We start from the raw sequence: 17443 nt of genomic DNA, 5'->3' as shown, positions 1-17443 counted from the left end.
AAAACCCATAAAGACTAGAACACAACCCTTACACTCCTTTATTCAGAATGTCTCACTGTATAACTGCATAACCTGATCCTCTTGTCTTCTTTTATCCCTTTGTAACACCAATTGTATTCCTTCTCTTTTATGGCAATGCCATAACAGATCTCTGTAAGCTACATTGAGCCTGCAAATAGGTGGGAAAATGTGGGATACAAGGGCAATAAATAAATAAATAATGGACCTGGCTATAACATCTGAGGCTGTCATAAGAGGCTGGTGAGTACTATTTTTATTCACATTTTTTGGTAATGGGAGGGGGGCAGTGACCACTGGGGGACTAAGGGGGGGGGGGGGTCATTCCTGAATCTCTCTGGTGGTCATCTGGTTATTTAGGGCACCTTTTTGTGTCTTATTGATTAGAAAAACAGGTGTAGACCAAAACGTTGAAGTGTTTGCCCTAGACGTTTTGGTTTTGCTCCATTATAGCTATACGATATACAATACGAACAAACGCACCCCATACTACACCCTTCCTGTTTCAGACAGCCTGAAAATTCTCAGAGTTACAATCGACCGAACCCTCACGATAGAAAGCCAAGCGAAAACTACAACAAAGAAAATGTTCCACTCAATGTGGAAACTCAAACGAGTAAAACCTTTCTTCCCGAGGGAAATATTCTGCAACTTGGTACAATCAATGGTACTAAGCCACCTAGACTACTGCAATGGAATCTATGCAGGATGCAATGAACAAATCATAAAGAAAATCCAAACTGCTCAAAACACGGCAGCTAGACTTATATTTGGAAAAACGAGATTCGAAAGCACCAAACCCCTACGAGAAAAACTGCACTGGCCCCCAATCAAAGAACGTATTGCATTCAAAATCTGCACCCTAGTTCATAAAATTATCTACAGAAAAGCCCTGGGATACATGACAGACCTCATAGACCTACCAACCAGAAACACAAAAAGATCAACATGAACATACCTAAATCTTCACTACCCAAGCTGCAAAGGACTCAAATACAAATCAACCTATGCATCCAGCTTCTTCTATATAAGCACGCAACTATGGAACGCATTACCAAACGCCGTGAAAACAATGCATGACCCATCAAACTTCCGGAAATCATTAAAACTAACTTGTTCAAAAAGGCATACTCTAATGATCCAACGTAAACGCCTGAACCCTGCAACACAACGAAGCTAATACTCAAACTGGACATAACTTAACTCTTCCTCCTTGATTCCCTAATCTGTCTGTCACACATGAACTTTACCACAATATCACTCTGTATTTGTCATACCGAAATTGGTGATTGCCATCACGGTACTATGTAAGCCACATTGAGCCTGCAAATAGGTGGGAAAATGTGGGATACAAATAAAACAAAATAAATAAATAAATAAATAAAATGTCCACGTGTAGGCCCACTCTAAGCCCGATTTCGAAAAGCCCCTGACACACACCCTTGTGATTTGGACGCACTGTAGACGAAATGCACAGAAAGATGTCTGCAAAACAGGTTTTGAAAATACTGATTTGGACGTTTTGAAAAGACATTCATCCAAATGATGCTTTATGACACTTTTTGGACGTTTTTCTCCTTTGAAAATGAGTCCCCGAGTCAACTTTCTTGTTAATAGAAGAAATAGAGTGGGAGTCTCTCAGATTCTAATCTAAGCCTTTTTCAGGATCCTGTGAAGAAATCACTGCCTCCTTGGGTGGATCAAGGAACTGGAGGATATCTAACATTTCTGCTCTGGGCTCCTCCATCTCTAACTTAAATGAGATGGTCCAAGTCATCTCCCTGACAAATTTGAATGAGAGTTCTTCTGGTAGGAATTTACACCTCTTGCAAAGTGAGAAAGGATTTGAAGGTGGATCTGGGGACTTATCTTCAGAGAAGACCTCTGGTTCTTGCTCAGATTCTCAGGAGCATTCTGAATCACCATAAAAATACTTCAAAGGAGATGTCCGAGTCTCTGCCTGTCTTATCTACTGACCTTAAGATCAGGACTTAGCCGGGGGCATTAAGACACCAAGGAATCTAATACGCCAGCAAAGCTTCCTCCCTGATGTACTGGAAATAGACAGTGGTGATCGACATCATGCCCTTTGAGGCCTCAAGTGCCAAAGTGTTTCCTGCAGGCAGTGCATGGATTCAAGGATCAGTAGGATCTTCCCTGGTCTCAACATATATGATGTCAAAGAAGCAACATCATGTTGAACAAAGAAGTGCTCCATCCTCTCCTTGAACGTCTTCATGAGCTGCTCCTTAAAAGATGACATCAACAAAGGCGTAACCATCACAGTTGGAGTGGCCACATCTTCTGAGTTACTTGGGATGTATCAGAAGCAGTAACTCACATCCATGGAGGCAGTCACACCCTCTCTCATGTCTCTGACGATAAGTGTTTCTCACATCAACAGCACATAGAAGATACCGGCGACCTCGGTGCTTCAAAGAGACACAATATCTAGGCTTCTCAACCTCCATCTAACAACCAGATTTGCTCTCTTCCTCTTCTACTGCTGGGAATCTAATGATAACTGATCCAAATGGCCTCTATTGATATTTGATGCTGAAGGTGTTTGAGGCATTCTCGATGGCAATACTGATGCAATTCTGGGACCCATGGAGATCAATGCTTCTGATGCCAGGAATTGATGGAATGGTCCTATCGACACCAAAAATCTTCTTGCACCAATTTCATGCCCACGAAACCCTTCCTTTGAGATCTGAACACAAAACACGAGAGAGATCACAGTCGTGCCTCAGGTACTGCAGGCCATAACTATCCTACTACTACTACTTATCATTTCTATAGCGCTACTAGACGTACGCAGCGCTGTACACTTGAACATGAAGAGACAGTCCCTGCTCGACAGAGATTACAATCTAATTAGGACAGACAAACAGCACAAACAAGGGATAAGGGAATATTAAAGTGAGGATGATAAAATAAGGGTTCTGAACAAGTGAATAAGTGTTAGGAGTTAAAACCAGCATCAAAAAGGTGGGCTTTTAGCTTAGATTTGAAGACGGCCAGAGATGGAACTTGACATACCGGCTCAGGAAGTCTATTCCAGGCATATGGTGCAGCAAGATAAAAGGAACGGAGTCTGGAGTTAGCGGTGGAGGAGAAGGGTGCAGATAAGAGAGATATACCCAGTGAACGGAGTTCCTGGGGAGGAGTGTAGGGAGAGATGAGAGTGGAGAGGTTACTGAGGAGCTGCAGAGTGAATGCACTTATAAGTCAATAAGAGGAGGTTTTAGAAGTCTGCTGAATATGTGCAGAGAAGGAGAGGGAGGAGTCGAAGATGACCCCAAGGTTACAAGCTGATGAGACAGGAAGGATGAGAGTGTTATCCACAGAAATAGAGAATGGGGGAAGAGGAGAGGTTGGTTTAGGGGGAAAGATAAGAAGCTCAGTCTTGGTCATGTTTAGTTTCAGATGGCGGTGACATGGTTATAGTCCTATTGCACCAGGAGCACTTTTTGAAGCCATTCAGGGTCTTCTTTTGGAACATCTCATCCAGAAAGATAGCTGCAGCAAAATCATATAATGATGAAAAATACCCCACACAGACACTGGAGACCTAAAGAGGCTTATACCAAGCAGACGACAAAAATAAAGGAAATTTGTAAATGACCAAAGCACACCTAACTAGGGAATACTACTGGGAAGAGTATATGTCACATGACAGTCACAGAACTTTTATAATCAAAATTTTCACTTCTGTAACATGAAATTCATCTAAGGAGACTGCAATGAAAATACACATCTGATCAGCTCCAGGGAAAATAAAAGACTAATGTGGTCCTGCACTACAGCAGCAGGTGGGAAGAGGCGCACATGCACAGTTCAGAAGTCTCAAAAACTCTGTTCTTCAGTGCTGGAGAAAAGTTCCAGTGTGGGGCTCCATCAAATGACATTACCCATATGTAAGGATTTCGATATTCTGCTTGTCCCTGGAGAATCAAATCTCCAAACTCCCACATGGTTGCACAGCTGTTTATGACTTTTCCCAAATGAAAGAGAAATATAGCAATTCTCCTTCAAATGGTCATTAACACAACATTCCCCCCCCACCCAAAAAAGACTCACCTACTCTAAAATAAATACCTCTGGGTATGGTGTAAGTGTACCATGCACGATGAATAACAACTGTACAAGACAGAATGGCAAGAACACTTATCGTCTGTTATCACTAGCACTGATTTACCATTCTATGAACTGCTAAGAAACAGAGCAAGTAGAAAAGTCAATATCTCACCTCCTGCTGCAACAAAGTTACTGAGAGCGTAGTCATCTCGGTACACAGCCAGACCAGTGCTCACTGTGCTGGACAAGGAGAAAGGAAAACAGAATGACATCCTTGAGCTATGATTAAAAGTCTCAAGACATGTCTCCTCCTCAGTAGGAACCCTCAGCCCCTCCAGAAGCACTGTAAAATAACCACCAATATAATCAAGTGAGAAAGCATTTGAAGCATAGGTCAAATGTGTGTATGTGTGTGTCTCTCTCTATGACCTACAGGGGAGGCGGGAAGGGCTAATTTGAATGGAGTGGTTCTCAAACATTCCATTGGTTTGGAAAGAGTAATAACATGAAACAAAGTGCCATAATATATCTAATCAATACATGTCACTGTCAACAGATCTGAAAGGACACATTTCCCCCCAAATTCTGTACAGGCTACCCACATTTGGCTGCAGATCCCAGATCTGCACATAAACTAATCAGCCTATCAGGCGTTAACAATTATTGGAGTTAATGAGCACTTATTGGCAGTAATTAGGAATTACATGCAAATCTGCCCGACACCTTTTTCTAGGACATTCACATCTAAATTTCATTATGTGCAACTCCAAAGGGGGCATGGCCATGGAGGAGGTTTAGGTGGGTCAGGAGTGTTCCCAGAAATTAGGTGCAATGTTGTAGAATACCTGAATTTGTACGCCTGCCATCAGATGGGCGCCAGCATTTACACTGGCCTTTGGCAGGCATGCTCACTACGCTAGTATTCTACAAACGACGCTCCGCACAGAGCACCCTTTACAGAATACTAGCTTAGGACAGATCATCCCAGCACCTAGCTTTAGGCACCATTAATTGAATCTAGCCCTTTATATTTAAGCTAAAGAATGGCACTCTAGCCAGGCCATACACATAGCAATCAGCACAGTTCAGACATCACAGTATGTGGCAATTATTTGGAAAGCTATATGGTTTATTCACTAGATTTCAAAATGTACAAATAAGAAAATGAAATGCACATCTGAATCACTAAAAGCCAACCTAGCAGGGATAGGGTGTAGTAGCAGGGAGTGCTTGGTGGAGAAAACATGCAGGGAAAAATCTAATGAAATAATGTCCAACTTTTTTGTGCATAGACCCAGTATTTTTGTAATTTTGTGTCTGTATATATGTTTTTGTATACATCTATAGATGCAACTGTGTACGTCTGTGTTTGTTCCTCTGAGTTTTTCACCAGGAGAGGAGAAAGCAGGTGAAGTTTCAAAGGAACAATACTCTAACAATTGTGTTTCAATGTATCAACATCTCTAAACTGCAAATGTTTGGGCCATTTCTCTGGGCACATCACTTCTCTGGAACCCTGATAAGATATGGCTCATTTTCAAACTCAGTGGCTTATGGTTTATTTAAAACTTAACATACCGCCCTTCCTGTGAGCATCACAAGGCAGTTTACAAATTAGAGAACTAACAAACATTAACAGTGTGAAAAGTAGAAAAAGAACGTGTATCTTTTCACTGATTTTCCCTCCTTCCCCACACCAAATTTTTCATCATCAATGTTTCATTACATTTTTGGAGAGTTATTTTGCCCTCTCACCAAAAAAATAAATTATACATAAACGCTTGGATTATATATATGGCGCCCAAATTTGGACGTGCTGCAAAGATGCGCACACAACTTAATTATTTAATGAGCCGTTAACCATCAATAAATGGGTACTAAACCAATTATTGATACTAATTGCCAACAATTAAGATTTGTGCTTGCATCTGACTGCGTGGTATTCTGTAACACTGGGCACCAAAATCCTATAGTGTGCATCCCCAAAGGGGGTGTGGCCATGGGAGGGGCATGGGCATTCCAAAAGTAGCGTGTAGTGTTATATAATATTGGGTTTCCACACCCAGTTTAGGCACATGGATTTACACCATGTTTCAGCAGGCGTAAGTCTGGTACCCAGAGTTCGGCACAAGAACTGGTGCTAAGCCCTACTCTATAAAAGGTGTGAAATCTTTGTAGAATGGCGCTTAGCGCCAAACTTTTCCAGCTCAATTTATAGAATTCCCCCCATAGGGTTCAAAAATTTTTTATTTCCAACATTCTACTGAGTTGGAAAAACAAAAAGCCAGCTGTGCCACATGTGCAGTACTGAGACCTACACCTGGGAAGTGGTAACTGTTAAATCTATATGTACGCCTTAGTCAAAAAGTGCTCAATAAAAACATATCTTTTTGAAAAATTCTGAAATCCTTAAGCACCTCCTGAACCCTTATGGACAGAAATTCTAGTGAGTCACAAATTACATAACATTCACTGGATCTACAAATAGCACACACTTGAGTAAAGCAGAGCCCATTCCAAGGGAAGTAACGTGACACTTCCAAGCCCAGAATGGCCACATAACTGCTTGCCATAAGGGACTTTGCTGAGCCAGTCCTGGCTTTACCCCTTCTAAAGTTCTGGAATTGTAGCTCAGTTTCACAAGAGCTGAGGGCACAAGTGATTATTTAGAATAGTTACTTACTTGAATATTGTCACAAAAACAGCCACCCTCCAGCTCCAGCGCCAGCCATAGCGGATGAAGCCCCTGAGTGCAGCATTGTGCGCTGAACGCTAAGTAAGAAAAAGAGAGGCCAGGTTAAAAAGTTTCTAAAACAAGGAGAAAGTCAGATCTTCATGGCCTCTGTGACACTACGTTCACATCAGGTTACATAAACATACAAACCCAGAACTGGTTGTGGAAGCATTATGACATTGGTGCCAATCACATCATAAACCCTGTGCAAAAATAGGAATATAGCCCAAAGGCTGAGGAAGGTTAATAACTGCCCAACAATTCAGCACTTCACTGTGAATGGTGATTTCACAATACTGGTGATGTCACAAAGATAGTGACACATTGGATGTCTGGCACTATAAAGCCTTGAGCAGTTAGCATGTCTTAGCAAATGAAAATATTAAACATGTAACTGGGCTTCAAATCTCAGTGCTGCTGCTTGAGGGAATAAAAGCACATACAGGATGCAGAAAAAGCCTTCAAAATGCACTTAACTGAAAGGTATGCTTATCTTAAGAAACTATCATGCTATGTTTTTTTAATAATGTTTAGAGAAATGTGAAGCTTTTTATAACATCAAGGGGTTCTACTTTTTATGCTACACCAGTGGTTCCAAAACAGTCCTAGGGGCTCCTCAGTCAGTCGGGTTTTCAGGATATCCACAATGAATATTCATTGAAACTAATATATTACCACAACTATGAATTATCTCATAATTCTTTATTAAGTATGACAAAATATTTTTAAAAACCTGTTAAATCTAAGACCACATCATTAAGTGCTGTTTACAAACATCCCTTCTGCCCAGACAAATTGCACTATATAAATACATCTTGCAAACCACATAGCATCCACGCCATACTCATCAAGGGGAAAAAAGTCTAATCCAACTGTGATGCACTTGTCCCAACAATGTTCCAAACAGTCTGCCTTGAAAAATCCAGATTAGCTCACACACGATCCCGAGATGTGATAATCAAATGTCCAAACTCAGCTCCATGGGAATTATATGGATTAGATAAATCAGCTTAGCAGAACTCAATAATCCCACAATTGCAGTAAATGCCACGCTGAGTCAGTCAAAGGTAGAATAAACCATCAAAACCACACTGAAGCCCGTTTCTGCAAAATACTGAACCCAACATGGTCCGTGTTTCGCTCCACTGAGCATCATCAGGGGTCGGACATCTAAATATAAAATAAGTCACTATATGATTGTCCTCTTTATACACACATCAAACAAGCCATCACATAAACTACAAACAAACATATCACACAATACCTTATACTGCTGAAAAGGCTAACGGGCGAAAGGGAACTCACTCCAAGCCAACACGCCACACAGCAGGTACACCAAAGGCGCCCACACAAGCGCATCAGGCTTGCCGGAAGTTCAGCTTTTATTGAAACCTTCAAAGTCCAATCCTCTACACACTTAACCAATCAACTTCTTTGTTGAGCCCATGTGGTGCCACTGTATTTCACATAAAAATCAGTCAATATTCTTTTCTAGAAAGTATTAGAGGAATATTACCATCCCTAGTCCCACTTAGCTGGCACAAAACTACAAACCCTAATTGATCAACTGAATGTCCCACCTCCATCCATTGAAAGACCAGAGGGGCCTCCAACTGCCGCAACCGCAGGTTACTTAAATGCTGCGCTATTCAAAACTTGATTTTACAATTTGTTTGCCCTATATACCATAAATTACAGGGACAACAGATTGCATATACTGTAGCCGAGTTACAGTCGGTATGCACATGCAACCTGAAAACTTGACTATCAGAATGACGTACCCTAATTTCTGTAACTTGCAAAGCATATTGACAATAAGTACAACACCCACAAGCTACACGCTCAATTCCAAAATAGCAATGGACTCACCATCATTATTATCATGGTAGAACCACATTTCCTCTAAATTCCTGCCACAAGTAAACGTGGACATAGGCATATCTTGAAACTGAGTATGTATCGATAAAATGGACCAATGTTTCTTGATGATGTCCACTACCATACTAGTTGCATGGGTATAGGGCAATACACATGTAAGCTGTCCACTGTATTTTTTAACAATGTTGAACGTCTAAGCCACTGACATTGCGCACAGTAAGTGCGTTTGACTGCCCTACGTACAATTTTGGGGAGATATCCTCAATGTTTAAAACGAGTAATCATGGATCGAGCTTGCTCTTGAAAGAGCTTGCTCTTGAAAATCATAACGAGAAGTACAGAGTCGACGTATCCGAAGACACTAACTCCCCGGTATACTATTTTTAAAACTCGAGGGTGGAAACTGCGGTAATGTAATATAGCATTACGGTCAGTATCTTTGCAATATGACCAAGTAGCAAACTGGCCATTTGTCCATTTAATATTGATGTCCAAAATTTTATATCAGATCCTCCCATATGATGTACAAACTTAATATTGGGATCTCTCAAATTTAAAAATTCAATACAAAGTTGCAAAGTATATAAAAATTGAGATAGGGGTTTAAAAACAGAACCCCTACTAGAAACAATCGGATGTCACATTGATTCTTCTGTATCTGATGACGTTCCACAGACCTTTTTGCACAAATATTGTTGGCCCTCAACTTGGGTTCCATATGGCCCAATAGATCTAGCGATTGCCACTTTCCATCAATGGGTGCTCCATGATCTGGGAATCAGGGAGTGTGATTTGGTGAGAGGTCATCATAATTTGACTGGCGAGCAGAAGAGGGCTTTGTGTGATTTGCAAATGGATACATCTATTGTCATACTTCGGCCTAAGGGTGGTAGTGTGGTTGTGCAGAACAGGTGGGATTGCTGACAGGAAGTGATGAATCAGTTGTTCGATCAATCGTTTTATGTGAAATTAAATGATGACCCTACAGTTTACTATCAACAATGCATGTTTGCTCTTCTATCTGAAGCCAACAAATCTGGCATTATTTCAAGAAGGGAGTTCAGATATTTGATTAATCGGTTCCCTATGGTGCTGATTATTTATTTTGCTCCCAAAATACATAAAACCCTCATTCATCCTCCAGGGAGTCCCACTGTTTCTAATAGGGGTTCTCTTTTAGAACCCCGTCAGTGTCTGTATCGGATTATGTCTTTCGTTAAGGATTCAGGACATCTGTTGAATTTGCTAGACCAATATTCTGTTAGAGAACAGGATGATATTGTATTGGTGACACTAGATGTCACTGCTTTATATACCAACATTCCTCAGGCTCCTGCTGTTGAGATGCTTAGACACTTGTTGGACACTTTATCATTATCTGATGGTATGGTACCGTTGTTAAGTGAGATAGCCAAGTTGGTGATATTCAGTAATTTCTTTGTTTTTGAAAATCAGTTTTTCCATCAAACTAAGGCAGTGGCCATGGGGGCCATGGTCGCACCCACTGTTGCATGCCTATATATGGCCCAGTTTGAAGAAAAATTTGTTTATTCATCTCAAAATCATTCTGAGGTGGTAGGGTGGATGCGTTATACAGATGATATCCTCCTTATTTGGAAGAGGAATTTAGATACTTTGCAACTTTTTATTGAATTTTTAAATTCAAGAGATCCCAATATTTTGTTCATCATATGGGAGGACCCAATCTAAATTTTTTGGACATCAATACTAAATGGACAAATGGCCAGTTTGTTACTCAGTCATAACACAAAGATACTGACCATAATGCTATATAACATTACCGCAGTCACCACCCTCGAGTTTTGAAAAATAGTATATCGGGAAGTCAGTTCCTTCGGATACGTCGACTCTGTACTTCTCGTTATGATTTTCAAAAGCAAGCTTGATCCATGATTACTCATTTTAAACATCGAGGATATCTCCCTAAAACGGTATGTAGGGCACTCAAACGAGCTTACAATGCGCAACGGGAGTGGCTTAGACAGTCAACGTTGTTAAAAAAAATAGTGGATAGTTTATATGTATATTACCCTATATCTATGCCACTAGTATGGTAGTAGACATCATCAAGAAACACTGGTTCATTTTATCGATACATACTCAGTTTCAAGATATGCCTATGTTCACATTTACTTGTGGCAGGAATTTAGGGGCTATGTTGTTCTGCTATGATAATAATGGTGGTCAGTCCACAGCAATTTTGGAATCGAGGTATGTAGCTTGGGCGTTGTACTTATTGTCAGTATGCTTAGCAAGTTACGGAAATTAGGGTGCCTCATTCTGACGGTCAAGTTTTCAGGTTGCGTGCGCGTAATGACTGACTGGGTGGAGGCAGGACATTCAGTTGAGCAATTAAGGTTTGTAGCTTTGTGTCAGCCAAGTGGGACTAGGGGTGGTAATATTGCTCTAATACTTTCTAAGAAAGAACAGCGACTGATTTTTATGTAGAATACAGTGGCACCACATGGGCTCAACAAAGAAGTTGACTGGTTAAGTGTGTAGGGGATTGGACTTTGTGAGTTTCAAAAAAAGCTGAACTTCCGGCAAGCCTGATGCGCATGTGTGGGCACCTTTGGTGTACCTGCCGTGTGGCGTGTTGACTTGGAGTGCATTCTTTTTCGCCCGTTAGCCTTTTCAGCAGTATAAGGTATTGTGTAATATGTTTGTTTGTAATTTACGTGATGGTTTGTTTGATGTGTGTATAAAGGGGACAATCATATAGTGACTTATTCTATATTTAGATGTCCAACCCCTGATGATGCTCAGTGGAGCGAAACATGGATTGTGTTGGGTTTGGTATTTTACAGAAATGAGCTTCAGTGTGGTTTTGATGGTTTAATCTACCTTTAGTGGATCAGAGTGGCATCTCTTGTTTGTCCTGTTTGTCCTAATTAGAGTGTAAGTTCTGTCGGGCAGGGACTGTCTCTTCATGTTCAAGTGTACAGCGCTGTGTACATCTAGTAGCACTATAGAAATGATAAGTAATAGTAGTAGTAGTAATTTACCACACCTGGGATTGTGGAATTATTGAGTTCTGCTGAGTTGATTTATCTAATCCATATAATTCCCATGGAGCTGAGCTTGGACATTTGATGATCACATCTCGAGATAGTGTGTGAGCTAATCTGGATTTTTCAGGGGAGACTGTTTGGAACATCATTGGGATAAGTACATCACAGCTGGATTAGACTTTTTTTCCCCTTGTTGAGTATGGTGTGGATGCTATGTGGTTTGCAAGATGTATTTATATAGTGCAATTTATCTAGACATAAGGGATGTTTGTATATCGCACTTAATGACGTGGTCTTTGATTTAACAGTTTTTTAAAGTACTTTGTAACATAAATTAAAGAATTGTGAGATAATTCATAGTTGTGGTAATACATTAGTTTGATTGATATGTTGCAACTATATTGATATTTATTTACCCTTATTTTGTGAATGAATACTCATTGGAGATATCCTGAAAACCTGACTGGGGAGCCCACTTTGCTAGACTGATTCAAGATAATATCCCCAAATCAGAGAAATGGGCATACTCTAATACCACACCCATTGCTGGTGCCAGCCAATCATAAGATAGCTTTAATAATGTTTGATGACATCACAAAGCTACTACACATCACTCTGAAACAGTCCAAGTTGACTAGAGAGTGTTTAAGTAATATGTTATTTGGTCTATTTGTACTCATTTCCATTCATTGTAGAGGAACAAAACATGCGCAAGCCCACAAATTTACCTACACCCAAGTGCAGTCGTTAGTTAGTATGGTTATTATAACATTTCTGGTCCATTTTCAGCCTGCAGTGGCCAGCAATTGCTGTGGGTAGAATTAAACCGGGATATTCGGAGTCACGTGACGCTATGCACGAGAGCGGTTGCTAAAAGCTCTGCTCCATGCTCCTTCCAGCTATCCCCGTATCGGAACCCCGTAACTTTATGTAAAACAGACCTGGAAAGGTCTGTATTAACACCTTAGCGACGCAACAACTGTGTTTGGTGTTGGAAATCGGCGATGGCGGCCAAAGCATTGCGACGGGATAAAGACAAGAGCAAAATTGGAGAGGACAAGATGGCGGCTCCAGCAAGTCCGTCGCGCGCTACGGTCAGCTCAGTCTGGACAGCTGAAATCGTGGGGGAAGTCACTCACGCTTTAGAAGACATCCTCGACAGGAAATTACAAGGGCTGGAAGCAAAACTAGAAGGTCTACAATCGCATGTGACTCAATTAAGCCAAGATGTGGTCAACTTCCAACAGCGCACTGGGGCCCTCGAGGACCAGGCTAATGCGGTGGAGCAACGATATTCCAAACTACTGAAAACAGTGGAAACTCAAGCGGAAAAACTTGAAGATCTTGAGAACCGCTCAAGACGCAGCAATCTCAGATTTGTGGGTCTACCCGAGGAAATCGTGGACAGAGAGCTACGGGCTTCCTGGAGACATGGCTCACTAAAGAACTTTCCTTACCTGCAGAACTGGGCCCACTGGTTATTGAGCGGGCGCACCGGGTGGGCCCAGCGAGGCAAAACACCGGCAAACCTAGGGTGCTGATTTGTAAACTGCTCAATTTTCATCACAAAACTGTCATCATGCAAAAAAATGCGAGCTGGAGCGGGCTTGCACTACAACAGCAACAAAGTCCTTTGCTTCCAGGACTATTCCATGGCAGAGGCTGCTCAGAGGAAAAGCTTTTCCCCAATTTGCTCCCAGCTGGTGCAACATAAAATAAAATTTGCTTTGCTATATCCAGCTAAACTGAATATCTTCTACCAATCTGGCACGCAGATCTGTACCTCGGTACCAGAAGCCCAAGAGTATGTTAAACGCATTCTTACAACTGGAGATGAATGAATATTGGAGAAGAGATTATAACGTCTGGCGCTGGAAATTCAGAGACTTGGACATCCGTGATACCATGATCTTGGAGTGCAGAACAAAGAACTAACTAGAAGCTCCTTTAGACAATAATGATAGCCCATTAACCTGGGAACATACTTTATAACTGAGGATATCGGGACGCTGTAAATGCATTTAGGGTACCTATACGAGGTACAAGAAGAAGACATGATAGGTGAAATCCAGACGGGTCAGATTATTAAGTTGCTTTTTTTTTTTTTAAAGTTGTGAGAAGCCAGTTTCGGCAAACATGTTTGACTTTATATGGTTCGTAATTGATGATTGACAGATGCAGATACTATTACAATTGGACGTCGGTCTCCAAAAGTGTGGTGCAACGCAGCTGAGGGACCAACAACTACTATGCGCTTAACTAACCCAAGGAACCTCGCGCTGCAGACTACCCACCTTACCGGGTGGACAGATGGGATGTACATTGATTTCAGTGGCCTTAGCAGACCCCATCTGGTTTCCTTGGGAGGTTTACCTGCGGCTACTTATTTGGTGTTCGTTTGAGGGGTATCGCTGACCAAGGAAAGGACACATTGCACAACATGAGCTTCTCAATGAGAGACCGGGAAGAGGATAGGACTGCAAAATAATAGTGAGCCCTCAATGATGCTAATTGTGTTGACCCAGAGGACGAAGAGAGGGCAGGGGAACGAGGTATCTCACCCTGGGACTGCTGCATAATGTTTTGAATGTTGATGATTAGTTTGCTGTAGGACTTAGATGATATGCTAGCAAGAAGCTTTGATTACACAAGATTGGTTTGTTGTCTAACCCATAAGATACCTCTGGGAAAGACTTTAGCCTCTTATTGATAACGTAGATATATAGGGTGTTGCAAGTTTGGACATGCTTAAATGATTGTGATTGCATATTTAGTGGGAATGACATATCTGCAAAGGGACTAGGGCTCACCAATGGGGAAGTGGTAGCACAGAAGCAGGGGTATTATGAAGGGGCACGACCATCTGGAGGGCAGGTAATGCTTAAGGGGATGACTGGAAGGAGGGGGGTTATACGTGACTAGTTCCATAGGGACTGGGAGAACTGGGGGGGGGATAGAGGGGGAGGATTTCAGGGAGGGGAGGGGCTAAGAAGAATACAAAGTCAGATGTGGGTGGGGGGGATTGAAGGGATTCAGCAGGAAGGTAGGGATGGGGAGGGGGGAGGTACTCAAACTTACACTGTAGGACTGATAGCGATGTGGTATGATAAGATGGTAAGGGGAGATCATGAAAGAGGTCACCGCAAACTAAGAAATCAAATGCTACAGATGGAGAGAGACTGGTATCTAAAAGAGAGAGGCTGGGGGCTGGGCTGGCTTCTCTCAGGTGCAATGGAGAATCAAGGGACAGAATGGTTGGAACGAAGGGTAACAGATTAAGGTAGCATCTTGGAATGTGGGTGGTATACACTCCCCAATCAAAAGATCAAAGATCCTGAGACATCTTAAACGTATTGAGACAGATATTGTGATGCTTCAAGAAACGCATTTGTCAGACGTGGAGCATACCAAATTGGCCAAATGGTGGGTAGCTGACTGTGTGGCTTCTGCGGCTCTTGGACGAAAAGGAGGGGTGGCAATCCTTTTTAGGAAGGGAATAGCAGCCCAGGTGCATAAAATAGTAAAGGATCCGGAGGGAAGATTTATTCTTTGCATAGTTACAATAAACAGACAAAAAATAATCTTGGGCAGTGTCTACGCTCCTAATGTTATAGATTTAAAATTTTATAAGAAATTGCTAAAGCAAATCATGCAACTAGAAACACTGCCCATGCTGCTGGCAGGAGACTTTAATATGACTTGGGATCCTATATTGGATAGATCTCACCCTCCAATGGATAGTAGATGGATAAGTACTAGGGGCTTGCCAGATTTTTGCACAACGCTTGATTTAATTGATGTCTGGCGGACCCTTCATCCACTAGACAAAGAATACACACACCAATCTAGAGCGCATGGTTCCTCGTCTAGAATTGATTACTTGCTTGCGTCCAGTGCTCTATTAACAACCATCACAGAGGCACACATAGATCCCTGTGTTATATCAGACCACTCGGTAGTAAGATTGAAATGGAATGGAGGTGGGGAAGAAGAAAAATTAAAAGGTTGGACGTTTCTGGCTTATTTACTAAGAGACACACGATTTGGGGAATATTTACAAGCAAAGTGGGCTGAGTACAAGCATTTTAATGAGGGCTCGGTTGTACGAACCACTAACTACTGGGAAGCTGCGAAAGCAGTTTTGAGAGGCGAAATTATAAGTTATGTTACACAATATAAACGAACAAGAGATAGAGAAATTGTGAGGTTCGAAAAACAACTAGGTAAACTGAACAGACAGTATGGCCTGACCCCATGTAATCGCATTAGACAAGAGATGATGGTATTGCAAACGGCTCTGAACTCACTGTTACATGATAGAGAAGTGAAATCACAGGCCTACTACTGTTTCCAACTGTACAGACATTCTTCTTGATCTTTCCGCTGCGTTTGACACTGTCGATCACAGCATACTTCTCGATACCCTGTCCTCACTTGGATTCCAGGGCTCTGTCCTTTCCTGGTTCTCTTCCTACCTCTCCCTCCGCACCTTTAGTGTTCACTCTGGTGGATCCTCTTCTACTTCTATCCCTCTGCCTGTCGGCGTACCTCAGGGTTCTGTTCTTGGTCCCCTCCTCTTTTCTATCTACACTTCTTCCCTTGGCTCATTAATCTCATCCCATGGCTTTTCCTACCATCTCTATGCTGATGACTCCCAAATCTACCTTTCTACCCCTGATATCTCACCTTGCATCCAAACCAAAGTTTCAGCGTGCTTGTCTGACATCGCTGTCTGGATGTCTCAACACCACCTGAAATTAAATATGACCAAAACCGAGCTTCTCATTTTCCCCCCCAAACCCACCTCCCCGCTCCCCCCGTTTTCTATTTCTGTTGATGGCTCTCTCATTCTCCCTGTCTCCTCAGCTCGAAACCTTGGGGTCATCTTTGACTCTTCTCTCTCCTTCTCTGCTCATATCCAGCAGATTGCCAAGACCTGTCGTTTCTTTCTTTACAACATCCGTAAAATCCGCCCCTTTCTTTCTGAGCACTCTACCAAAACCCTCATCCACACCCTTGTCACCTCTCGTTTAGACTACTGCAATCTGCTTCTTGCTGGCCTCCCACTTAGTCACCTCTCCCCTCTCCAGTCGGTTCAAAACTCTGCTGCCCGTCTCATCTTCCGCCAGGGTCGCTTTACTCATACTACCCCTCTCCTCAAGACCCTTCACTGGCTCCCTATCCGTTTTCGCATCCTGTTCAAACTTCTTCTACTAACCTATAAATGTATTCACTCTGCTGCTCCCCAGTATCTCTCTACACTCGTCCTTCCCTACACCCCTTCCCGTGCACTCCGCTCCATGGATAAATCCTTCTTATCTGTTCCCTTCTCCACTACTGCCAACTCCAGACTTCGCGCCTTCTGTCTCGCTGCACCCTACGCCTGGAATAAACTTCCTGAGCCCCTACGTCTTGCCCCATCCTTGGCCACCTTTAAATCTAGACTGAAAGCCCACCTCTTTAACATTGCTTTTGACTCATAACCACTTGTAACCACTCGCCTCCACCTACCCTCCTCTCTTCCTTCCCGTCCACATTAATTGATTTGATTTGCTTACCTTATTTATTTTTTGTCTATTAGATTGTAAGCTCTTTGAGCAGGGACTGTCTTTCTTCTATGTTTGTGCAGCGCTGCGTATGCCTTGTGGCGCTATATAAATGCTAAATAGTAATAGTAGTAGAGGCAAATATTTAGCTCGAC

At 42.1% G+C, this 17443-nt stretch overlaps 1 protein-coding gene across 6 annotated transcripts in view; it reads right to left on the bottom strand.

Moving 5' to 3' along the window:
• TIMMDC1 (translocase of inner mitochondrial membrane domain containing 1) overlaps window positions 1–17443 on the bottom strand; it is a 77965-nt gene that overhangs the window by 38981 nt on the left and 21541 nt on the right. For all 6 annotated transcript variants that reach the window (XM_030203893.1, XM_030203894.1, XM_030203895.1 and 3 more), the window contains 2 exons: window positions 6782–6870; window positions 4271–4338 (listed from right to left, as the gene is read on the bottom strand). In XM_030203893.1, the coding sequence (XP_030059753.1) occupies window positions 4271–4338; window positions 6782–6870 (157 nt within the window). The remainder of the gene's footprint in view (window positions 1–4270; window positions 4339–6781; window positions 6871–17443) is intronic.

The sequence above is a fragment of the Microcaecilia unicolor genome, chromosome 5 (assembly GCF_901765095.1).
Source record: "Microcaecilia unicolor chromosome 5, aMicUni1.1, whole genome shotgun sequence".
NCBI lineage: Eukaryota > Metazoa > Chordata > Amphibia > Gymnophiona > Siphonopidae > Microcaecilia > Microcaecilia unicolor.
Note: the sequence above shows the minus strand (reverse complement) of the source record. Positions and strands in the feature narration are given on the sequence as shown.